Here is a 26573-nt window from a genome sequence, read left to right as displayed (position 1 = left end):
GCGCTCTGATTGGAGGGGGCTTGGATGACGTGCGTCACTGAAGGAGGAGACGGAAAGAAGAAAAACAAAGATGGCGGCGTGAGGCTGCGGTTTTCTCATCGACTCAGCGGGCGGTTTCTGACGGAGGGAGGGGGCAGACAGGCATCGTTTACCTCAGAAAATACCTTTAAAATACATTTCAAATTAAAGCCGGAACTTTTCAAACAAAAGTTGTGAAGAAAAGGAGACAGTCCCCGGTGGGGTTTATTGTTTATGTGTGTATAATTCCCGGGGCCCGGGAAGGGGGAGGTGACGGTTACCGGGTGAACGAGAAAACAAATTAAAAATGTCGGCGGTGGAGGAGAGAGAGCCGGCGCCCGCGGCTTCTTCGGCGGCGGCCGGAGCCCAGGAGCTCAACAACCCCCCGGAACTGGAGGAAGGTCCGAGCTCCAAGAAGCGGGGGGTCCGGCTGGAGGCTGGATTTGCTCAAGGCTTGTATCTATTAACTTATTTAAATGGTACCTACTGTATGGGGCTATGGTTTACATTAAAACCGGAGGATCATATCAGAGTGTTTGTTTATATTGAGCAGTTGTAGTTGGTAAAATACACTCCCTGGTGGAGCACCTTCTATGATGCTGCATTTCTTGCCTTCTGCCCTTCCCCCATTTGTTATCTCCCATTTGATTTTACATTTTATTTGGTCAAATTTAATTTCATATTAATCGGACTTGGTATTCATTGTGTTATTAATTTGTTTGTTGGATTATTGTAAGAAAAAATTAATGGTGTCATGTCATTTCTGATGTCAGAGTTTGACATTGAATGTGCAGATGTGAATATCAGTAAGATGTGAAAATAAATCAAGAACTTGTGCTTTTTAACAAAAACAGCTGTTCACTGCTGTCAATGGCATTGTCTCATTTGAGGGTGATGATTCAAGTCTGATCAACAAACTGTTTCATTGTCGCCCAATTTAATTTAAATTTTTTTAGAAAATAACTCTGGGAGATTAAGATTTATACAACTTATAAATAAATAAATCTTATAAATATGTCCAGTTCTCTACCTGGTCTCCTCTACATTGGGGAGAATGGAGGCCAACTTGCAGAACATTTTAGAGACCAGCTCTGGGACACTGAAATTAAATGACTCCACTGCCCTGTGGCCGATCATTTTAACTCTCCCTCCACCACCACCAAACTCTAACCACCTGACGCCTGGAGAAAAAACACCTCACCTTCTGTCTCTTAAATACAGCTGCTGTTTTCTCTACTTATGGATGTTTGTAGTTTCCTTAATTAGATACTGATTCAGGGGCTTGGTGGTGATAGGGAAACTATCCTTGACTGATAACAATGTCACAGACACAAAGCATTAGACATTTTAATACTTTTATTGCAACCTTTTTCTGAATGATAAAGCTATAAAAATATGAAAATAACATTCTAACAACAACAGTAAACCAACTACTACACAAAACATATCAAAACTATACTCACTACAGATCAATAAATAATGTGCAATAAGACCATAGCTCTCAATCTTCAAGAGCATCAATTATTACCCCAACATTTGTTTGAAATTCTTCCTGTCAGGGCATAGAGTTCACTAAACCAAACCAACATGGCTACACAAAGGCCCTAATTAAAATGGCAGACAAATCTGCTTCCAGATAATTCAAAAAGGGCTGCCATGTCTTATAAAAATTCTGTCTTTTGGTGCACCATATTTGTGAGAAAGTCCAAAGCATGAAGGCAAATGTGCTAAGCGCCTTCTTAACCACCCTATCTACCAATGGTGTAACTTTCAAAGAATTATGTGCTGAAACCCCCAGGTATCTCTGTTCTACATCAAGACCCAGGGCCCTCCCATTAATTGTACAAGTGCTGCTTTGTTTGTTTTACCAAGATGCAACCCCTTGCTTTTATCCATACCCCTCTCAGACACACACACATTCACCAACCCCCCCCCCCCCCCCCTCCGAAACTCTCACCCTCTGACAGGCTTATACTCCCATCACACACACACTTTACCTCACATGCACATACACAAACATGCACTCTTAAGCACACACTCTCACACAAACTCACATGCACACACATACTATGGGGTGAACTTGCATTTAGAGTCAGAGTCATAGAGATATACAGCATGGAAACAGACCCTTCAGTCCAACTTGTCCATGCCAACTAGATATCCTAATCTAATCTGGTCCTATTTGCCAGCACTTGGCCCATATCCCTCTAAACCCTTCCTATTCATAAACCCATCCAGGTGCCTTTTAAATGGTGTAATTGCACCAGCTTCAACCACTTCCTCCAGCAGCTCCATCCATACACACCACCCTGTGTGAAAAAAGTTGCTCCTTTGGGTCCCTTTTATATCTTTCCCCTCTCACCCTAAACCTATGCCCTATAGTTCTGGACTCCCCAACCTCAGGGAGAAGACTTTGTCTATTTACCCTATCCATGCCCCTCATGATTTTATAAACCTCAATAAGGTCACCTCTCAGCCTCTGATCCTCCAAGGAAAATAGTCCCAGCCTATTCAGCCTCTCCCAATAGCTCGATCCCTCCAACACTAGCAACATCCTTGAAAGGGTTCAGAAAAGATTTAAAAGTTTCACAACATCCTTCTGATAGGAAGGAAACCAGAATTGCACGCAATATTCTAACAGTGGCCTAACCAATGCTCAATGCTCTGACCAATAAAGGAAAGCATACCAAACACCTTCTTCACTATCCTATCTACCTGCAACTCCACTTTCAAGGAGCTATGAATCTGCACTCCAAGGTCTCTTTGTTCAGCAACACTCCCTGGGACCTTACCATTAAGTGTCTAAGTCCTGCTTTTCCAAAAGGCAGCACCTTGCATTTATCTCCATCTCCAAATTAAACTCCATCTGCCTACCCTCAGCCCACTGGCCCATCTGTTCAAGATCCTGTTATACTGTCTATTATGCCTCCAATTTTGGTGTCATCTGCAAACCTACTAACTAATACCTCCTATGTTCACATCCAAATCATTTATATAAATGATGAAAAGTAGTGGACCCAGCATTGATCCTTGTGGCACACCACTGGTCACAGGCCTCCAGTCTGAAAAGCAACCCTCCACCACCACCCTCTTTCTTCTACCTTGCAGAATTTGCAGAATTATATATGCAGTTACATTCAGTTTTGCTCAAAAAGCACACAGTCTGCAGGTATTCAATCCACGCAATATTTTATGAATTCCTACTTTGGAAATAGAACCAGTCTGACTCAAGATTGGGATACAGATGATCTCTGACCTCAACTTTAATGCATTGTCTGAGCCGAAATGTCACCTTAAGTTACATCGAGAATGTGACTTAAAAGTAGTTCTGTGATTTACGTATTAATGAACCTAAACCTGCAACCCATTCTAAAAGGTGAAAGACATAACAGCAATCTAGATTTGTTCAATATACCATTTCAGTTGCATGACACTGTAATCTTTTGCTACAAATTCTGTCCTATGATCCTGCTCCACAACTACCCGATGAAGGAGTACTCCAAAAGCTCGTCCTTCCAAATAAACCTGTTGGACTATAACCAGCTGTTATGTGGTTTTTAAACTTTGTTTCTAGTGAATACAGCCCACACCTTGCACTGCTGCCAGTAAACTTTACAATGCTGATGAAATGATGCAGCAGCTGCAGAGATGAAAAATGTAACAGTTCCTAACACTATTAGCTTCTGATACACAAATTGGAAACTTAGTGCGAGAGGTTGAAAGAAATGAGCAGCATGAAAACAAAAATCTGCTGGAGCTCAGTTTTAATGAAAGTCTGAGTCCGGTGGTATATTTAGGTAACCTTTATTGCCACCCAACTTTGTTACAGCTTCAGATCTTCCCTGCAAACCCGGGAGTCCCCAGAGCTGGGTTGATAGTCCAGTCGATAATGGCACTCACTCCTTCAATCCCCCTGCAATGGCAAATGAACTCGCTGGTGCTTCTGCAGGTAGGAGGAGTGGGTGAAACCCTTCCCACACTGAGAGCAGGTGAATGGCCTCTCCCCGGTGTGGACCCGCTGGTGAGTCAGCATGCTGGAAGAATTGATGAATCCCTTCCCGCACACAGTGCAGGTAAAGGGCCTCTCCTCTGTGTGGACCCACTCATGCTTTCGTAAGTTGCCCATATGACTGAACCCTTTCCCACACACTGAGCAGGCAAATTGCCTCTCCCTGGTGTGGACCCGTTGGTGCTTCTGCAGGTCACCCACATGACAGAAGGCCTTCCCGCACTCAGGGCAGGTGAATGGCCTCTCCCCCGTGTGGACATGCTCGTGATTCCGCAAGTTGCCCACATGATGGAACCCCTTCCCGCACTCTGGGCAGGTGAATGGCTTTTCCCCTGTGTGGATCCGCTGGTGGGTCCGTAGGTTACTAACATAACGGAAGGCCTTCCCGCACTCGGGACAGGTGAACGGCCTCTCCCCAGTGTGGACCCGCTGGTGCCTCCGCAGGTCGCCCACATGACCGAAGGCTTTCCCGCACTCAGAGCAGGTGAGTTGCCTCTCCCCCGAGTGGACCTGCTCGTGATTCTGCAGGTCGCCCACCTGACTGAACCCCTTCCCGCACTTGGGGCACCTGAAGGGTCTCTCCCCCGTGTGGACCCGCTCATGCTTCCGCAAGTTGCTTGTACGATGGAAAGCCTTCCCGCACTCGGAGCAAGTGAACGGCCTCTCCCCAGTGTGGACCCGCTGATGGATTAGCAGTGCAGATGAATGTGCGAATCTCTTCCCGCACATCAAGCACGTGAAGGGCTTCTCTCTCGTGTGGACCCGCTGGTGCGCCCGCAGGTTGGAAGAATTCGCAAACCCCTTCCCGCACACTGAGCAGGTGAACGGCTTCTCTCCGGTGTGAACACGCTGGTGTGTCTGCAGCTGAGACAACTGAATGAAACCTTTCCCGCAATGGTGGCAGATGAACGGCCTCTCCCCAGTGTGAACACGTCTGTGTATTTCCAGCACAGAGGGAGAAGGGAATCCTTTCCCACAGTCCCCGCATTTCCATGGTTTCCCCATGAGGAGAGCTTTCCTTGTGTTGCTCTGGGTTTGAAATTATAAATACAAAGGGTACATAGTCTGTCCCCAACGTGAGGGGTGAGATTTTGATATTCCAAGCTGAGTAAATGGTGTGAAGTACTTTTCAGTCAACACACTGGATCTCCCTCACTCGGGTGTCTCAGTATTCTTCCTGCCACACCAGTGTCCAAAACCTCTCAACCAGACAAAAGCAAACATTTCTTCTCAATTTGAATGACTGCTGATATCCAAGTCCCAATGAATCAAGGAGCTCTGCCAGAAGTCGACGTATCAATTGCTTCAAATTTCTTTCCACGTTTTTCTGCAAAAATAAATTCACAAAGTTTGTGAGAAGATTTATAGCTCGGGTGTTCGTTGTTGTGGTTCTGTTCGCCGAGCTGAGAATTTGCGTTGCAGACGTTTCATCCCCTGTCTAGGTGACATCCTGAGTGCTTGGGAGCCTCCTGTGAAGTGCTTCTGTTTTGTTTCCTCCGGCATTTATAGTGGTTTGTCTCTGCCGCTTCCGGTTGTCAGTTCCAGCTGTCCGCTGCAGTGGCCGGTATATTGGGTCCAGGTCGATGTGTTTATTGATTGAATCTGTGGATGAGTGCCATGCCTCTGGGAATTCCCTGGCTGTTCTCTGTTTGGCTTGTCCTATAATAGTAGTGTTGTCCCAGTCAAACTCATGTTGCCCCGATTTCATCTGCCTTCCCTGTTGGGCCTCTGGCATTGAAGTAAATGCAGTTTAATTTATCAGTGCTACCTTGTTCTCTGCTTTTTTCCTTCCTGCCCTGACTATTTGACTCACTCCCTTTCCCAACTGTACGAATCTCAGGTTAATCTCTTTCCTCACTATTTCCCTGGGGCCCATCCCCCACTTACTCATTCAACCCAAAGGACTAGCCATACTACCATACATCAAGAACATTTCTGAACTGACAACCAAACTACTACGACCACTAGGACTCATAACAGCACACAAACCACAGCCACACTCAGACAACAACTCAACAGGACAAAGGACCCGATACCCAACATGAGCAAAACCAACGTAGTGTACAAAATCTCATGCAAGGACTGCACAAAACACTACATAGGACAAACAGGAAGACAGCTTACGATCCGTATCCATGAACACCAACTAGCTATGAAACGACACGACCAGCTATCCTTAGTAGCCACACACAGATGACAAGCAACATGAGTTTGACTGGGACAACACTACTATTACAGGAAATGCCAAACAGAGAACAGCCAGGGAATGCCTAGAGGCAATGCGCTCATCCACAGATTTTATCAATAAACACATCGACCTGGACCCAATATACCGGCCATTGCAGCGGACAGCTGGAACTGACAAACCGGAAGCAGCAGAGACAAACCACTATAAATGCCGGAGGAAACATCACAGAAGTGCTTCACAGGAGGCTCCCAAGCACTCAGGATGTCACCTAGACAGGGGACGAAATGTCTGCAGCACAAATTCCCAGTTTGGCAAACAGAACCACAACATAAATTCACAAAATAAGTGATCACTGCCAGTACAGTTAAATGAATGTAACATAGGCGGCAATTCCTGTAGATTGCCAGGTGCCTGCTGATCACATTATCCAGGTCACAGAAACCTGAAAACCCTCATGCAGCCAGCTAGCATTAAGTGTGTATGGAGGAAAACTTCATTTAGGTGACAATGACCTGGAACAAGCTAAATCAAGGACAGGATAATGAAATGTCAAGGATGCTTGCAGAAAGAAAGCCAGTAAAGTTGCTGAATGAGTAAGTGGGGGATGGGCCCCAGAGAAATAGTGAGGAAAGAGATTAACCTGAGATTCGTCCAGTTGGGAAAGGGAGTGAGTCAAATAGTCAGGGCAGGAAGGAAAAAAGCAGAGAACAAGGTAGCACTGATAAATTAAACTGCATTTACTTCAATGCAAGAGGCCCAACAGGGAAGGCAGATGAAATCGGGGCATGGTTAGGAACATAGGTCTGGGATATCATAGCAATTACAGAACGTGGCTCAGGGACGGACAGGGCTGCCAGCTCAATGTTCCAGGATACAAGTGCTATAAGAAGCATGGTGTGGGCGCAAGAGAGGAGGGGGAGTGGAGTTTTTGATAAGGGATAGTATTACTGCTGTATTTAGGGAGGATATTCCTGGGAATACGTCCAGGGAAGATATTTGGGTGGAACTGAGCAATAAGAAAGGGATGATCACCTTACTGGGATTGTAATATAGATCCTCTAATAGTCAGCAGGAAATTGAGAAACAAATTTGTAAGGAGGAGATTTCAGTTATCTGTAAGAGTAAAAGGATGGTCATGATAGGGGATTTTAACTTTCCAAACATCGATTGGGACTGCCTCTGTTCAGGGTTTAGATCAAGAGGAATTTGTTAAGTGTGTACAAGAAAATTTTCTGAGTCAGTATGTCAATGATCCTACCAGAAAAGGTGCAAAATCTGACCTACTTTTGAGAAATAAGGCAGGACAGGTGACTGAGGTGTCAGTGCAGGAGCACTTTGGGGCCAGTGACCATAATTGTAGTAGATTTAAAATAACGACGGAAAAAGGACAGACCAGATCTAAAAGTCAAAGTTCTAAATTGGAGGGAGGCTAATATTGATGGTATTAGGCAAGAACTTTGAAGAGCTGATTGGGAGCAAATGTTCGCAGGTAAAGGAACGGCTGGAAAATGGGAAGCTTTCAAAAATGAGATAACGAAAGTCTAGAGACAGTATATTCCTGTTAGGGTGAAAGAAAAGGCTGGTAGGTGTAGGAAATGCAAATGACTAGAGAAATTGGGGTTTGGCTAACAAAAAGACAGAAGCATATGACAAGTATGGATAGGAAAAATCAAATGCATCCTTAGAAGAGTATACTTTAGAAGAAAATTAGGAGGGCGAAAAGGGGACATGAAATAGCTTTGGCAAATAGGATAAAGGAGACTTAGAAGGGGTTTTTATAAATACATTTAAGGACAAAAGGGTAACTAGGGAGAGAATAGGGCCTCTTAAAGATCAGCAAGGCAGCCTATGTGTGGAGCGGAGAAGATGGGGAAGATCCTAAATGAGTATTTTGCATCATTGTTTACTGTAGAGAAGGACATGGAAGATATAGAATGTGGGGACATAGATGGTGACATCTTGCAAAATGTCCATATTACCGAAGTGGTGGTGCTGGATATCTTGAAACACATAAAAGTGGATAAATTCCCAGGATCTGATCAGGTGTACCCCAGAACTCTCTGGCAGGTAGGGAGGTGATTTTTGGGCCCCTTGCTGAGATATTTGTATCATCAATAGTCACAGGTTCCAAAAGATTGGAGGTTGGCTAATGTGGTGCCACTATTTAAGAAAGGTGGTCAAAAAAAGCCAGGGAACTACAGATCAGTGAGCCTGACATCGGTGATAGGCAAGTTGTTGGAGGGAATCCTGAGGGACAGGATGTACATGTACTTGGAAAGGCAAGGTCCAATTAGCGATAGTCAGCATGGCTTTGTTAATGGGAAATCATGTCTCACAAACTTGACTGAGTTTTTTGAAGAAGTAACAAAGAGGATTGATGAAGGCAGAGTGGTGGGTTTCACCTACATGGACTTCAGTAAGACATTCAACAAAGTTCCTCATGGAAGATTAGTTAGCAAGGTAAGATCTCAAAATACAGGGAGAACTAATCAACCGGATACAGAAGTGGCTTGAAGGTAGAGGAAAGAGGGTGGTAGTGGACGATTGCTTTTCAGACTGGAGGCCTGTGGCCAGTGATTTGCCACAAGGATCAGTGCTGAGTCCACTACTTTTCATCATTTATATAAATGATTTGGATGTGAACATAGTGGGTATAGTTAGTAAGTTTGCAGATGATGCCAAAATTGGAGGTATAGTGGACAGCGAAGGAAGTTACCTCTGATTAAAACAGGATCTTGATCAGATGGGCCAGTGGGCTCAGGAGTGGCAGATGGAGTTTAATGCAGATAAATGTAAGGTGCTGCATTTTGGAAATGCAAATCAGATCAGGACTTATTCAACCTCAGTGTCATAGAGATGTACAGTACGGAAACAGACCCTTCGGTCCAACTCGTCTAGGCCGACCAGATATCCAAAATTAATCTAGCCACATTTACCAGCACTTGGCCCATGTCCCTCAAAACCCTTCCTATTCAAACACCCATCCAGAGGCGTTTTAAATGTTGTCATTGTGCCAGCCTCCACCACTTCCTTTGGCAGCTCATTCAATACATGCACCAACCTCTGCATGAAAAAGTTGCCCCTTAAGTAATTTTAAATCTTTGCCCTCTCATCCTCAACCTCTGGACTCCCCTACCCCAGGGAAAAGACCTCATGATTTTATGAACTTCTATAAGGTCACCCCTCAGCCTCCAACGATCCAGGGAAAACAGCCCCAATCTATTCAGCCTCTCCCTGAAGCTGAAAACCTCCAACCCTGGAACGTCCTTGTAAATCTTCTGAATCTTTCAATCCTTGCCATTCAAATACTAATTTTTCACAGAGGGTGGTTCATGTGTGGAATGAACTTCCTGAAAAAGTGGTGGATGTGGGTACAGTAAAAAGACATTTGTTTAAGTACATGAATAGGCAAAGTTCGGAGGGATACAGGCCAGGAGCAGGCAGGAGAGACGAGTTTAATTTGGAATTATAGTTGGCATGGATTAGTTGGACCGAAGGTCTGCTTCCATGCTGCATGACTCTATGGCAGGTTCATAGTTCTTGAAAGTGGAGTCACAGGTAGACAGGATAGTGAAGGTGGTGTTTGGTACACTTCACAGGATATTGGTTAGGCCACTTTTGTAATATTGCATGCAATTCTGGTACCAGTGATCCCATCCTGACACACCATACACCAGAGATAATGACTAAAATTGACTGGGACACAGAATAAAATCATATCCTCTTTCTGAACTGCAGAGATTTTATTTGGTCCATAGAATACATTGGGTATCGGAGTTGGGAGGTCATGATGCAGCTATACAGGACATTGGTTAGGCTACTTTTGGAATATTGCATTAGATTCTGGTCTCCCTGCTACAGGGTAGGAAGGATGTTGTGAAACTTGAGAGGGTGCAGAAAAGATTGACAAGGATGTCACCAGGGTTGGACGATTGTGGTATAAGGAGAGGCTGAATAATATGGGGCTGCTTTCCCTAGAGCGTCAAAGGCAAGAGGGGTAACCTTGTCAAGGTTTATAAAATCATGAGGGGCATAAACAGGGTAAATAGGCAAGCACGTCTCCCAGGGTGGGGGTGTCCAAAACTAGAGGGTTTAGGGTGGGAGGGGAAAGATTTAAAAGGGACCTAAGGATCAATGTTTTCACAAAGAGGATGGTGCATTTATGGACTGAGCTGCCAGAGGAAGGGGCCAGTACAATTACATTTAAAAGGCATCTGGATGGGTATGTAAATAGGAAGGGTTTAGAGGGATATGGACCAAATGTTGGCAAATGGAACTAGATTTACATAGGATACCTTATCAGCATGGATGTGTTGGATCAAAAAGTCTATTTCCGTGCTGTATATTTCTATGTCTATTTGATAACAGATGCTTTATTTCTGTTGATGCAAATATTGTTATAAATCATAGCTGGATACTAATAGTTAGATGTAAGGGAGAGAGAATTCCTCAATTAGGGCACAATAAAAATCCTGGGAGACCTAATTTCTGGTTTACGTCCTAACAAACAAACATTAAACAAGAACCTATTTAATTCCTAATTTTGTTCCATTTTTCTTGTTTTATTCTCTGCGATGATAACACTGTTCAGTTGACAGGCTGGGAGGTTGTGGGTCAGGCCTTGAGTGACTGAATGTTTTATTGTTCCGGAAGGTGTAAAAAGTGGGGTCAAAGTTTCAGCAGAAATCCAGCAGAGCTGAAAACAGACAACATCTTACTCTGTGAGAACAGGGAGATAAGAGGACAGAGAAATCAGGACCTAAAATCCGAGCTTACACCAGATTACCATGTTATCAATGCTTTGACTGGCAGTGCCTTTACCTTTAACTCGCTTCCCATTCAACTTCCATGTACCCCCTCGATATTCAGGATCCACTCCTTGTCATCCTGAAGCCATGACTCTGTAAGGAGTCTCAGATCATAATTATTCTCTTCAATGTGCGCAGTCAATTCATTCACTTTTGTTACAATGCAGCACACATTCAGACACGCCGTTTTTAGTTTCAGTTTTTGTGATCTTCTGAATCCAGTTTTGATTGCTGGTACATTTACTCTCCTTGTCCCTTTCTATCATTCTCTGATGCTCATTTTCCACATCACAACATTGCTCACCTGCCTTGATTTGGATTGGCCATGCTAAATTGCCCAGTGTCCAGGGATGTGCAGGTTAGGTGGATTAGCCAATGGGAAATACAGGGTTACAGGTTCATAGCAATAGAAGCAGGAGTAGGCCATTTGGCCCATTCACCCTGCTCTGCCATTCATTAAGATCATGGCTGATCGATCCATTGCATTATCCCAACTACCCTTAATTTCCCTACCATGCAATAACCCATCCAACTGTGTCTTGAATATACTCAATGAAGCTGCCTCTACTGCTTCCTTGAACAGACAATTCCAGAGAGTCACTACTCTCCTGGAAGAGCAGTTCCTCCTCATCTGTCCTAAATCTTGAGGCCATGTCATCTATTGCCAATCTCACCCACCAGCAGAAACAACTGGATTGGTGATGGGGGAGGGGGGAGGCTGCACGAGTGGTTTACTCTTCGGAGGGACTGCCGTGGACTTGATGAGCTGAATGGCCTGCTTCCACACTGTTGGGCTTCTATGATTTACCGCAGTTGTTTGCCCTGGATCACAGCACCCAAAACCTCCCACCTTCTGCCAATCCAAAGACAAGTCCCACGACAGTGTGTGTGTTATCTAAATGCAGAATTGTTTCTCATAAATTCAGCCCACGCCTCTCACTGCTGCCAATAAACTTTACAATGCTGATGAAACAATGCTATACCTGCAGTACTGAAAATCGTGAGACTAACGATTCCAGTTACTGATTCACTGCTCCTTCTGATGAACAGCATTGGAAATAGAGTGTTGGAGGCTGACACTAATGAGCAGTTTAAAAGGATCGATCAGCCATAGTCTTAATGAATGGCAGAGCAGGGTGGATGGGCCAAATGGCCTATTCTTGCTCTTATTAATACGAACCTATAACCCTACATTTCCCATTGGTTCCCTGTTCAGCACACTTTACTTACTGCCAGTAAACCTTAAAGCACTTCAACCCCACATTGCAATGAATTCCCACTTTCCACCAAAATCCAGGATGTACTCACTCACTCAGTTGCTGTTTCACAAATGAAAGATTTCACTATAACTTCTGCTCCCAGTAAGGGCAAAACATCTTTGAAAGCTGCTCTGAAAGCCCAGTCTTCACAACGACACTTCTACTTTCACCAATGATTATCAGAGTCATACAGCATGGAAACAATCCCTTTGGTCCAACTCGTCTGCGCTGGCCAGGTATTCTAAATTAAACTAGTCCCGTTTGCCAGCATTTGGCCCATACCCCTCTAAACCCTTCCTATTGATATACTCATCCAGGTGCCTTTTAAATGTTGTAATTGCAGCAGGCTCCACCACTTCCTCTGGAAGCTCATTCAATAAACACACTGAAAAAGTTGCCCCTCAGGTCTGTTTTAAATCTTTCCCCTCTCAAGTGAAACCTATGGACTGCCCTACCACGATGAAAAGATTTTTGCTATTCACCTTATCCACACTCCTTATAAACTTCTATAAGGTCACCCCTCAGTCTCCAATGCTCCAGGGAAAATATCCACGGCCTATTCAGTGTCTCCCGATAACTCAAACCCTCCAGCTCTGCCAACATCCTTGTAAATCTTTTCTAAACCCCTTCAAGTTTCACAACATTCTTCCATAGGAGGGCCACCAGAATTGCACACACTATTCCAAAAGTGGCCTAACCAATGTCCTGTGCAGTCGCAACATGACCTCCCAACTCCCGTACTCAATGCTCTGACCAATAAGGGAAAGCATACCAAATGCCTTCTTCATTATCTTGTCTCCTTACAATTCCACTTTCAAGGAATATGAACCTGCAAGGTCTCTTTGTTCAGCAACACTCCCTATTAACTGTGTAAGTCCTGCCCTGATTTGCCTTACCAAAATGCAACTCCTCACATTTATCTAAATTAAACTCATTCTGCCACTCCTTGGCCCATCAGCCCATCCTATCAATTCTTTCTTTCCCCTCTCATTCCCTAAATGTTGAGTCTCCATCTCCCACACACACACCCTCCACTCTCACTTTGCTGAACCTAATCCCTGCTGTACCTCATCCTGAAGGGTCTGGTCTGTGCTGATACACAGGCCCACACACAGGGGAGATCTAATTGAAACAGACAGAATACTGAATGGCCTGGACAGAGTGCTCGTGGAGAAGATGCTTCAATTGGTAGGAGAGACTAGGACCTGAGGGCACAGCATTAGAGTAAAGGGAAAACCTTTTTAGAACAAAGATAAGGAGAAACCTTTTCAGCCAGAAAGTGATGAACATGTGGAATTCACTGCTACAGAAGGCTGTGGAGACCGGGTCACTGAATATGTTTAAGACAGAGACAAATAAGTTCTTGAGTGTCAAGAGGGAAATCGAGAGTTACGTGAAGAAAGTGGGAGAATGAGATTGAGAAACGTATCAGCCATGATTTAATGACGGAGCAGTCCCGATGGGCTGAAAGGTCTAATTTCTGCTCCTGTGTTTAATGGTCTGTTCTTGTCCTGGACTAGGAGTGAGAGAATTGGGAGCAGGCCATTTACCCTGTCAAGCCTGCACCAGCATTGAACAGATCATAAGTGAATATGAATATACCTGCATCTCTGTGAATAGGCTAGAAATGTTTCTACTGGAGAAGAGGACGTTGAGTGGTGACCTAATAGAGGATGACAAAATCATGAGTGATATCGATGAGGTGAACAGCGGAGATCCTTTCCCTTGGTGGGGATTCAAGATTAGGGAGCAACTTTTGAAGAAGAGAGGAGAAAGATTTCTAAAAAAAGACATGAGGGGCACCATTTTGTTTCCCCACAGAGAGTCGTTTGTGAGTGGAGTGAATGTCCAGAGAAAGAGGTGGATGCAGGTACAGTTAAAACATTTAAAAGACATTTGAATAATTACATGAATGATGAAATTTAATTAAATGTGAGGTGCTGAATTTTGGACAAACAAATCAGAGTAGGACCTATACACTTTACGGTAAGGTCCTGGGGAGTGTTGCTGAACAAAGAGACCTTGAAGTACAGGTTCATAGTTCCTTGAAGGTAGAGTTGCAAGTAGATAGGATAGTGAAGGCAGCATTTGGTATGCTTTCCTTTATTGGTTAGAGCATCGAGTAAAGGAGTTGGGAGTTGATGTTGTAGCTGTCCAGGACATTGGTGAGGCCACATTTGGAAAATTGCATGCAACTCTGGATTCCTTCCCATCAGAAGAATGTTTAAAACTTGTAAGCGTTCAGAAAAAGATTTACCAGGATGTTGCCAAGTTTGAAAGATTTACGCTCTCGGGTGAGGCTGCATAGGTTGGGGCTGTTTTCCCTCGAGTATCGGAGGCTGAGGGGTGACTTTACAGAGGGGCATGGCTGAGTAAATAGACAAAGTCTTCTCCCTGTGGTGGGGGAGTTCAGAACGAGGGGGCATAGGTTTAGGGTGAGGGGGGAAAAAGACATAAAAGGGACCTAAGAGGCAGCTTTTTCACCAAGAGAATGGTAATGTGTACAGAATGACCAGTCAGAGGAAGTGGTAGAGGCTGGTATAATTAGAGCATTTAAAAGGCATCTGATTTAGGAAGGATTTAGAGGGACATGGGCCAAGTGCTGGCAAATAGGACTAGATTGGAATAACTGGTCGGCATGGACAAGTTGGACCGAAGGGTCTGTTTCCATGCTGTACATCTCTATGACTCCAACAGGAAAGGTTCAGAGGGATATGGGCTAAACACAGGGTGGGGCTAGTTTAGTTTGAGAACATAGTCAGCATGGACTACTTGAACTGAAGAGTCTGTTTCTGTGCTGTATTACTCTGTAACTGTTCTGTGCTGGTCTTAAAATCATTTTCTTGCCTTCCTCCATAATCATCCACTTGTTTGTTGTTCAAAAATCAGATGAACTCAGCCTTGAATATATTCAATGACGCTCGAACTGCAGGAAGACATCACCAGTTCTCAACTCAATTCCTCTTGCTAAATACCACTTGCCTTGCTCACTGCTTGCTGCACCTGTCTGACAACTGGCATTGACTGGTGTAGAAGGATGCTGAGGCCCTCTGTACATCCACACATCATTCCTAATGAAAGGCTCATGCCCGAAATGTCAATTCTCCTGTATTTACCATGTGTTTTTGAACTGACCTGGACTAACTTTCCCGAGTCTGTCCCCTCCCTGGGTTCACTCCGTTTCCCTTCAGTTCCTGCAAGTCAACAGCTGAACCCCGGAATGGAAAAGGGGGTGAGAAAAGAGATTGCTGTACTCACAGATGTTGGAGTGAGGAAGAAAGTTGTGGTCTAGGCTGAAGCTCAATCTTAATTCAGAGAGAGAGAGAGGAACAGCAACATCTTGGTCCAACTTCCGCATCCAGACAATGGGTTTGCTGTGATTGGCAGGAGGACCAGTCGCCATCCGGTCCTCCTGAGCGTCCCATTGGTCCATCAAAACAAGGTCGTGGGACATTTCCGCTTGTTGCACGAGCATGCGTAGTGTTTTGCTGACACCGGTGAACATGCGCACTGCGTTGCTGACACAGAGTAGCATGCGCAGCATGGAGATGCTGGTATTACTGACAGATTTTCAAAGTTAAAAATCACACAACGCCAGGTTATTCCAAAAGGTTTATTTGGAAGCACTAGTTTTCAAAGCGCTGTTTCTTCATCGGGTGGTTGTGCAGCAAAATAATTAGACACAGACTTTATCGCAAGAGGATTATAGTGTCATGAGAGTAATATTAAACAAATTTAGCTTACGTCTTTTAGAATGACCATGATAGTTTCTGTTCCTTCATATGTAAATATCAGAACTTTTTAAAAGTTACATTCTCAAGATTGCTTTTAACAATAGGTGTCTTCTCAGCTAAAGTAATGCATTGAAGGAGTGAAGTTAAAGTCTGTGTCCCACTGTTAGGTCAGATTGATTCTATTCCTAAAGTGGGAGTTACAGAATCTTACGTGGATTAATGCAGGTTTTGAACAAAATATAATGTAATTCTACACGTACATATTCACTCCACAAACTTGTGCATGTGCGCGCAAGGGAAACCGAGTGTGTATGGGGGGGCGGGGTGAGGTGTGAGTGTGTGTCTGTGTGAGAGTGTAATGGGTTATAAGTCTGTGAGAGGCTGTGTGTGTGTGGGAGCATATAAGAGAGCGCTTGTGTATGAGAGAGGGTCTGCGTGAGTGTGTTGGTCTGGAGGAGAGTGTGTGTGTGTATGAGAGAGTGTATAATGTAATGGGGTCAGCTGCAGTGTGACATGAATCCAAGGTCCCAGTTGAGGCCATCCCCATGGGTACCGAACTTGGCTATCAGCCTCTGCTTGGCCAATTTGCATTTTTGAGGAGAAAGTGAGGTCTGCAGATGCTGGAGATCAGAGCTGAAAATGTGTTGCTGGAAAAGCGCAGCAGGTCAGGCAGCATCCAGGGAACAGGAGAATCGACATTTCGGGCATAAGTTTCTGAAGAAGGGCTTATGCCCGAAACGTCGATTCTCCTGTTCCCTGGATGCTGCCTGACCTGCTGCGCTTTTCCAGCAACACATTTTCAGCAATTTGCATTTTTGCCTGTCCTGAAGTCCGCCTTGGAGGATGGTCACCCGAAGGTCCGAGGCTGAATGTCTCGGACCGCTGAAGTGTTCCTTGACTGGGAGGGAACACTCCTGCCTGGTGATTGTTGTGCAGTGTCCATTTATCCATTGCCGTAGCCTCTGCTCAGTCTCGCCAATATACCATGCCTCAGCGCGTCAGTGCCTGCAGTGTATGATATAAACAATGTTGTCGGGGTCACATGAGTACCTGCTGCACTCATGGTGGGTGGTGAACCCATGTGTAATTGTGTTGACACTCTGACATGTTTTGCAGCCTCTGCCATGACAAGGTTGTATCATGTTGCCTTAAGGCCAGGCAGTTTGCTGCAAACAATGTTCTGTTTAAAGTTTGGTGGTTTGAAGGTGAGAAGTGGAGGCGTGGGGAAGGTCTTGGTGAAGTGCTCATCCTGATCGATAATGTGTTGCAGGCTGTGAAGAACGTGTCATAGTTTTTCAGCTCCCGTGAAGTACTGGACAACAAAGGGTACCATTTTGGTTGCAGCTCGTGTTTGTCTCCTAAGGAAGTCATTACGGTTTCTCGCTGTGACACATTGGAACTGGCAATTGATGAGTTGAGCATTGTATCCCGTTCCTTTGAAGGTATGCTTGTGTACTTCCAAGTGTCTGTCACGTTCCTCATCTGAACCGATCCTATGTATGCGAAGGCCTTGTCCATAGAGGATGGCTGTTTTAATATTGTCAAGTTATCCATGGGTTTACAGTACAGAGAAGTGCTGAGATGCCTATTCTTAATGGAGATGCATGTGTCCAAGAATGAGACAGATACTAAAGAGTAGTCCATGGTGAGTGTGATGGTGGGACAAAACTTGTTGATATCACTGTGTGGTTGTTTCAGTGACTCCTCGCCCTGGGTCCAGAGGAAGAAATGTTGTCAATATATCTGGTGTATTGTGTTGGCTGGAGGTCCTGTGCAGAAAAGAAGTCTTGTTCGAACCTATGCATGAAAATGTTGGCATACTGGGTTGAAAATTTGGTCCTCATGGCAGTTCTGTGTGTCTGGATGAAGAACTGGTTGTCAAAGGTGAATATGGTGTGGTCGAGGATGAAGCAGATGAGTTGTAGGACAGAGCTCAGAAATTGGCAGTTGCTGCTATTCATTACTGAGGCTGTTATTGTGATGCCATCATTGTGGGGAATGCTGGTGTAGAGTGCTGAAACGTTCATTATGACAAACAATGTTCCTGATTCGACTGGTCCGTTGGTGCTGAGTTTCTGGAAGAAATCTGTAGTGTCGCGACAGAAGCGTGGGGTCCCTTGCACAATGGGTTTCGAGATGCCTTCAACATAGCCAGAGAGATTCTCACACACAGCCCCGTGGCCTGATACAATGGGGCGAAGGCAGTAGAAGTCGCCTTCGTGAGAATACATGGGAAAAGGGTGCTTGAGAACTCTGAAGGATTGAATTGAAAGTCTTGATCAATGTTGTTAATTCACGGGTGTGCTCTTTGGTCAGATTGGCTGGCTGTTGCTTGTAGTGTTTCTGGTCAGTTGTCTGTACACTTCCTTGCAGTAGTCCATTCTATTCTGAATTGCTCAAAAACTGCATAAATCCATGTAAGATTCTGTAGTTCCAACTTTAGAAATACAATCAGTCTGACCTAACTTTGGAACACAGACAGACTTTGACTTCACACCGTCGATGCATTATCTGAGTTGAGGTGACCCCTATTGTTATAACCTGGTGCTGTGTAATTTTTAACTTTGTTTCCACTGAACACAGCCCACACCTCCAGCTGCTGTCAGTAAACTTTACAATGCCGATGAAACAATGAACTTGCAGTCCTGAAAAATTTACAATTTCTAATAATATGAGCTACACATTGACTGCTCCTTCTAATATATGACATTGGAAACCTCACGCTGGAGGCTGAAAGAAATGAGCAGCTTTAAAATAAAAACCTGTTGGGTCTCATAGCCTTCAATTTCTGAGTCCAAAAGGTAGGTTCAGGTAACTTTTATTGCGATCCAACTTTGTTACAACTTGAGATCTCCCCAGCACAAAGGTGGACAAAAAGTAGCTTTTTTTTTAAACAGCTCAGACTCCCCTGTACCCCACTTCCTTTACTATTGGTCAGCTGAGTTGTCCCTTTGTAATTGGATCCTTGGTACAGCCGTAACCCGTAGGAAGTATTATCTCACTCAGCAATTTCAACCTATACCCTGTCTCCAAGTAAGATTCTCCCGCTTATTTGCCAGGCTGCGGGGCAGTCAAGAGTCAACCACACTGCTGTGGGTCAGGAGTCACTTGTAGGGTAAACGCTGCAACTGGAACGACTGAGTGAATCCTTTCCCAAAACGGCAGTTTCCTTCCCCGAAAATGGTTTGATCATGAGATTCTGAACTCCAGATTTCAGACTGAATTCCAATCCTGCCATCTGCTGCAGTGAGATTTGAACCCAGGGGTCCGCAGAACTGGGTTGATAGTCCAGTCGATAATAGCACTCAGCCATCACTCCTTCAATCCCCCTGTGATGGAACGTGAACTTGCTGGTGCATTCACAGGTGGGAGTAGTGGATGAAGCCCTTACTGCACGGAGAGCAAGTGAATAGCCTCTCTCCGGTGTGGACCCACTGGTGGACCAACAGTGTAGATGACTGAGTGAATCCATTCCTGCACATGGAGCACTTGAACGGTTTCTCTTCCACGTGACCCACTGGTGTGTCTGCAGATGACCCATCTTACTGAATCCCTGTCCGCACACGGAGCGGGTGAATGGCCTCTTCCCTCTTCCCCCGTGTGAACGTGTCTGTGGGTTTCCAGCATCGATAGGGAAGGGAACCTTTTCCCACAGTCCCCACATTTCACCATGGAGGTGGGGGTGGGGGCGGAAGCTTTCCTTGTGTCACTTTGGGGTTGAAATTACAAACAGAACGGCTACACAGTCTCTCCCCACTGTGAGAAGTGAGATTTTGATCCCCCAAGCCGAGTAAATGGTGTGAAGCACTTTTCACAGTCAGCGCACTGAATCTCCCTCACTCGGGTGTCTCAGTATTCTTCCTGCCGCACCAGTGTCCAAAATCTCTCAAGCAGACAAAAGCAAACATTTCTTCTCAATGTGAATGGCTGCTGATATTCAAGACCCATTGAATCAAGTGGCTCTGTCAGAAGTTGATGTATCTTTTGCTTTCAGATTTCTTTCTGCAAAAGAAATCACAAAATAAGTGATCACTGTCAGTACAGTTAAATGGACATAACATCGATGGCAATTCTTGTAGATTGCCAGATGCCTGCTGATCACACATTATCCAGCACACAGAAACCTGAGAACCCTCACAGAGCCAGATAACCTTAAGTGTGTACGGAGGAAAACTTCATTTAGGTGACAATGACTGGAACAAGCTGCCTTCAAAGGTGTTGGAAATAATAGGACAGCAAGAAGTCATTCAGCAACTTTACTGGCTTTCTTTTCTCAAGCAGCCTTGATATTTCATTATCATGTCCTTGATTCAAAGGCATTTGACGGGTGGAGTGTCTAGATCATTTTTATACCCTAGGTGAAGTGTTTACTAGATGGGTCAGGGTCTTTTACAGTGATCCTTCAGCAGCAGTTCTCACCAATAGTGTAAGGCCTAGTAATGGTAACATGGCAGGGGCAGTCGGCAAGGCTGTGGCCTTTCACCTTTACTTTTCACATTGGTGATTGAGCCACTGACAGAGACTATTTGTAGGGACTCCAATATAGTTGGTCCAGAGGTGGGATCAAAGGCGCATAAGAGCACAGTATATGTGGATGAAGTTCTTATTTTTCTCTTGAACCCGGTAGTTTCAGTGCCCCAAAAGAGATTCTAATGCTCCAAAAATGTGAATCCTTCTCCCATACACCAGCTCCTCAGCCATGCATTCCTCTGCTCTAACCTCCTATTCCTGCCCTCCCTAGCTCGTAGCACTGGGAGTAATCCAGATATTACTACTCTCAAGAACCTCCTTTTTAAATTCCTGCCAACTCTCTGTAATCTCCCTTCAGAATCTCAACCTTTTTCCTTCCTATATCATTGGTTCCAATGTGTACAATGACCTCTTGGCTGGCCCCTCTCCCCCTTGAGAACATTCTGCATTCTCTCTGAGACATCCTTGATCCTGGCACCAAGGAAACAACACACCATTCTGATTTTTCGCTGCTGTCCACAGAAATGTCTGTCTGTACAATGGACTAGAGAGTCCCCGAACACAATTGATCTTTTGGAACCCGACATGCCCCTCATTGTATTAGAGCCAGTCTCAATACCAGAAACTTGGCTGTTCGTGCTACGTTCCCCTGAGAATCCATCACCCCCTATATTTTCCAAAATGGCATACTTGTTTGAAATGGGTATAGTCACAGAAGGCTCCTACACTCACTGCCTGCCTGTCTTACTTTTCCTGGAGTTAACCCATCTATGTGACTGTATCTGAGACTTCCCCCCTTCCTATAACTACCATCCATCACATACTGTTGCTGTTGCAAATTCCTCATCACTTCTAACTGTCTGTCCAACCGATCCATTCAATCTCATAAGATTCGCAACCAACAGCATTTATTGCAGATATAATCTGCAGTAACCCTTAAACTCTCTTTAAACTCCCACATCTGACAAGAAGCGCATATAACTCTACTAAAGGCCATTTTTGCTCCTTCACAATCTACAGATCCAGAAACTAACACCGTCTTATTCCTCTACAAAACACTGCCCCAAGTTAAATTAATAGCTATGGCTTATATTTTAAGTTTAATCAAGAGACATATCTCAAAAAACATATAATCAAGAAAGAACCCATTCTACTCGCTACTGCAGACCTTCTGTAGGTCCCACTTAAAAACAATACACTTTTCTGCTGCTTGCTGTGATCCTTGCCCAAACAGTTCCTCCAAAATCAGCTGTGAATTTCACTGTTTATTAATTTTCCCAGACGCACTCCGAATTCCAGCGATACATGAATTCAAACAGCAAAGGCAGTAACTGTGCAGGTTCACTGCGGTATCTTCTGGAAGAGAATTCCAACCTCGTGGTAACCTCGGCCTTGGTTGAGCTTAATTACCCATACTGTCCAGTGATGTGCAGGTTAGGGTGGTTCCCCCATACTAAATTATTGATAATGCCCAAGGATATTCTGGATGGTGTATGTTAATCACGCTAACTTACCTACAGTGTCCAGGGATGGCAGGTTAGGGTGGATTGGCCGAGGTAAATTTATCCATAGTGTTCGGGATTCTACAGGTTAGGGTGAAGATCTAGACCCCCTCAATCGGGCTCTCGGTCCAAGATCGGTTAAAAGAATCACTAGGAGTACGATCTATTTAAAGCAAGGTTACCAGTTTAATGAAATAAGGCAGCCTAGCATAGATTTATCCAGCAATACAGAGGTTAAAAGCTTCTATGTTCCGTGACGAAATTACACAATTACATTCGAAAATTACACGTTTATGTTTTTTAAGAGACAGCACAGCCTTAATTACAAGAAAAGACCAATCAAATGTAATAAGGTGACATGATTGACAGCAGGTTAATCCAATGATATTTCCTGGGAAACAGATTATTTTACTTACAAAATCATCCCATGCTTGCTAGTTCAAGGTTAGTTCGAATACCAAGTTACTTATGATTTATATTATGAAAACTCCATTGTTCTCTTTTATTTCTAAATCCAACCAACTCAGCAAAGCAACAATTCCATTTCAGTGTCAAATCATAACCTGAAGCCATTTTGTTATGTTATTTTGGATTGAAAAGCCATTTTGTGGTTAATAAAAACCTACATACACCTGTTGCTCCTAACAACAGCCTAAATTCAAATTTTAAATCCTCATCTCAATAAAGCAGCAGTTGTCTCATTACCCAAAAGGGTGAGACCACAAACGATATAATTACAGTTTTGATGACTAATAATTCCTGAAAATCCTCCTACAGAAAAAAAACTAAGAGCTACATATCCCAAAGAGTGATATTACTGTTTTGTAGAGATTTTGGATTTTTCCATTCTCTACAGCTACAGCACGAGGAGTACTTACTTTATTCGAAATATTAACCAGGGTTAGTGTAGACCAATAAGAGGCCTATCTTTGTGACTTCCTTGAGGCTGTTCAATAGATGGGTCTTTCGGTAAGAGATGCGATTATTGTCCAAGAATGGTTCGACTCATCCCATAATTGGGAAGACATGGGTGCCATTAGGGGTCAAAGAGTCTTTTACTGAAGTCAGGACGTAATAGGCCACTTCATTCCTGCCAAATATTATATTGTGACTTTGAAGAAACAAATTGTTACTGAAAGATAACATTTCCCTATCTTCTCTTTTGCGGCATGACCTAATTGGATGGGGCAAGGCTTACCAGGGCTGCCCATAGCACAACTGGTATCAAACTGGCACACAACACCTTTGGTAAAGACCATTTAGACTTGTTCTGTAAATTAACTGTTCACTGCAATAGTCATTCTTAGTAACATTCAGTCTCTCAGCAGACAAGGACATCTTCCTGGCATAGTTGGTACACAGTCTCTGGTTGCTCAGGATCGCACAGGTAAACTGTCCCTTCTTGTGCACCAATGCTAGCAATGGCAAGTTCACACAGCAGGGCAAGTTCGATCTTTATCATCTCCCCCCTTGCAAGGGGCTCGTCTGATGAGCTTGCAATGATGGAGATGAACCCAGGGGGAGATGAGGATTTAAATTTTGAATTTAGGCTGTTGTTAGGAGCAACAGGTGAATGTAGGTTTTTATTAACCACAAAATGGCTTTTCAGTTTAAAATAACATATCAAAATGGCTTCAGGTTATGATTTGACACTGTGAACTTGAATTGCTGCTTTGCTGAGTTGGTTGGAATTGGAGATAAGAGAACATGGAGTTTTCATAATATGAATCATAAGACAGTAATTTGCTATTCGAACTAACATTGAACTGGCAAGCATGGGATGATTTTGTTTTACGCACAATCAGTTTCCCAGGAAATATCATTGGACTAACCTGCTGTCAATCATATCACCTTATTACATTTGATTGATCTTTTATAATTAAGGCTGTGTTGTCTCTTAAAAAAACACAATTACCCAATTGCACCACGGAGCACAGAAGCTTTAACCTCCGTGTTGCTGGATAGAATTGCATCAGGCTGCCTTACTTTATTAAACTGATAACCTTGCTTTGTACAGTCCGCATTCTGTTGATTCTTTGACTGATCTCGAGACCGAGGGGTCCCGCTTGGGATCCAAATCTTCAAGGGTGGATTGGCCAGGCTAAATTCCCTCATAGTGTCCAGGGATGTGTAAGTTTGGTGTATTACTCTGGGGTAAGTGTAGGGCAATAAGGGGAGGGATATGGGTGAATTTCCATTCAGAACGTTGGTTTGGACTTGTTGGGCCGAGTGGCCTGCTTCCATGCTGTGAGGATTCTTTGAAGGGAAGGGATTTTTGCAAACTGCTCTCCTTCCATCTGCTGCAGAGTTCCACTGTCGGCCTGCCCCGTTTTCGACATCACAACGCGAAAGTAGCCATATCGGTTTCAATGTAAAACACCCTCCTCTGGGCAACTCCTCATCCTGGGAGGGAGAGGGGGGTGGGGGGGGGGGAATCTGTTCACTTGTAGCAACTGGGGTGAATCTAGTGAGGGAGTCTACTCTGGCAACTCAGGTATGTGTCTTAATTACCCGGGTGAGGAGGGACGGATGATAGTAATTGGGGAGGGGGAGATACCTTTTTTCTTATGCTTCCAAGCTGACCCTCACAAGTTCGGGTTGTCCCTCCATTCTTTCCCAGTTTTCAAAACCCACAAAAGACAACTTTCCCAATCCTCTGCGTATCGGAATTGGGAGGTTATGTTGTGGCTGTACGGTACATTGGTTAAGCCACTTTTGGAATATTGTGTGCAATTCTGGTCTCCCTCCTATCGAAAGGACGTTGTGAAACTTGAAAGGGTTCAGAAAAGATTTACAAGGATGCTGCCAGCGTTGGAGGGTTTGAGCTGAATTGTTTAGGGCTGTTTTCCTGAGTGTGGCAGAGGCGTTTGTATACACCTATACAATCATGAAAGGCATGGATTGGGTAAATAGACAAGGTATTGTCCCCTGGGTTTGGGGGTGTCCAGAACAAAAGGGTAATAGCTTTAGGCTGAGGTGGATGATCAAAGATTAAAAAAAAACCTAAGGGCAACTTTTTAATTCAGAGGGTAGTGAGCGTAAAGAATGAGCTGCCAGAGGAAATGGTGGAGGCTGGTACAATTACAATATGTGATTGGCATCTGGATGGTTATATGAATAGAAAGGGTTCAAAGGGGTATGCGCCAAGTGCTGGCATATGGGACTAGATTAATTTAGAATATCTGGTCAACATGGATGAGTTAAGACCATAAGACATAGGAGTGAAAGTAAGGCCATTCAGCCCATTGAGTCCATTCTGCCATTTAATCATGGCTGATGGGCATTTCAGCTCCACTTACCCGCAATCTCCCTGTAGCCCTTAAATTCTTGATCTCTCAGGGAATTATCCATCTCTGCCTTGAAGACATTTACGTCCTGGCCTCCACTGTGCTCCATGGCAATGATTTCCACAGGCCCACACTCTTTGGCTGAGGAAATGTCTCCTCATTTCTGTTCTAAATTGACCCTCTCTAATTATCAGGCTGTGCCCATGCGTCCTAGTCTCCCCTGCCTAATGGAAATACCTTCCCAGCATCCACCCTTTCTAAGAACTGCATAATCTTGTAAATTTCTATTAGATCTCCTCTCAGCCTTCTGAAAGCAAATGAATATAATCCCAGGATCCTCAGCCATTCATCGTATGTTAGGTGTATCGTTCCAGCGATCATCCATGTGAATCTCTGCTGGACACACTCCAGTGCCAGTATATTCTGCTGTTACTGCCGCTGAGTCACACCTTGAACCCTGTTTAGTGGGTGAAGTGGGAGGGGCAAGAGGATCCTTTCTGCCGGACTGGCTACTCTCACATCCACTTTACTTCCGATGGGGGCTGATGCTCTCTGACAGCACCTTCCCTACGGAATTGATCTGCAGGAGCAGATGGAGGACATTTTTATCCTGGATGGAGCGTAATGTTTGTCCAAGCACTGCAGATAGATCTGAAAAAGATACATCTTGTCTCTGTCCCATTGAGTCTCCAGCACAGGGCCAGGTCGGTTGGCTCAGTTGGCCTCTGTCAGTGTTTTCGCTCTGCCTGAACCTCTACCTACCCCTCTTCATCGTCCCTTCCCACCCCTCATCAGCAAACTGATATCCCCCACTTATCGGACGTTTGCTTTCTGCCTCTGTCTAACTGCCCCCTTCTTTTATACCCTTGATGACATATATCTAATTGTTTTTAATGATAGGATTGTTCCTCTGTTTTCAAAACCATCAGATTGAAATTTAATAGGTTTTTGTAGCCAAAGGGCCTGGTTTAAATTGATTGGCTCAATTGAAAAACTGTTTTCTTGGCCTGCTAACAATACGACCTTTTGATACAAATGTTTCAGCTCTCTGTTGTGACAGTGATTCTCCTTTAAGAAGATTATGTTGTTCTTGGTATTTTTTTGAAGAGGGGTTGTAAAAGGCAGAGGTTCCAAATCATCTGGGGTTAGGGATTTTGCTAATGGCCAACAGATACTGGCTAAGGCATCAATCAGGGAAAAGGGTTTGAGATTTTTTCTAAAATGCTTGTACAATGAAAGGACAGTTCTGCATTTTGTTTACCCTGGTTTGGTTTGAGTTTTAGCAAGCAGTCTGTCCA

General features: G+C 44.2%; 2 protein-coding genes across 2 annotated transcripts in view; one reads left to right on the top strand and one right to left on the bottom strand.

The window, feature by feature from the left end:
- Positions 1–26573, top strand: part of LOC148144182 (uncharacterized) — a gene marked incomplete at its 5' end in the record, with an annotated part of 303554 nt that overhangs the window by 75470 nt on the left and 201511 nt on the right. The window contains 1 exon segment of the mRNA XM_087975306.1: positions 26553–26568. Coding sequence (XP_087831432.1) covers positions 26553–26568 — 16 coding nt within the window.
- LOC148144187 (uncharacterized) lies at positions 1357–15642 on the bottom strand. Its single transcript, XM_087974616.1, has 2 exons — positions 15541–15642; positions 1357–5354 (listed from the first exon to the last, which is right to left on the bottom strand). Exon 2 carries the CDS (start codon positions 5030–5032, stop codon positions 3923–3925), a length of 1110 nt encoding a protein of 369 aa, XP_087830742.1. The 5' UTR covers positions 5033–5354; positions 15541–15642; the 3' UTR covers positions 1357–3922.

Source organism: Chiloscyllium plagiosum, unplaced genomic scaffold, assembly GCF_037043375.1.
Source record: "Chiloscyllium plagiosum isolate Xiang-an unplaced genomic scaffold, Cpla_swu_hap1 HiC_scaffold_27, whole genome shotgun sequence".
NCBI classification, from domain to species: domain Eukaryota; kingdom Metazoa; phylum Chordata; class Chondrichthyes; order Orectolobiformes; family Hemiscylliidae; genus Chiloscyllium; species Chiloscyllium plagiosum.
Note: the sequence above shows the minus strand (reverse complement) of the source record. Positions and strands in the feature narration are given on the sequence as shown.

Excerpts from the sequence above, each read along its gene's own strand:
- LOC148144187 (XM_087974616.1), bottom strand. The coding sequence starts at position 5,032 with ATGGGGAAACCATGGAAATGCGGGGACTGTGGGAAAGGATTCCCTTCT.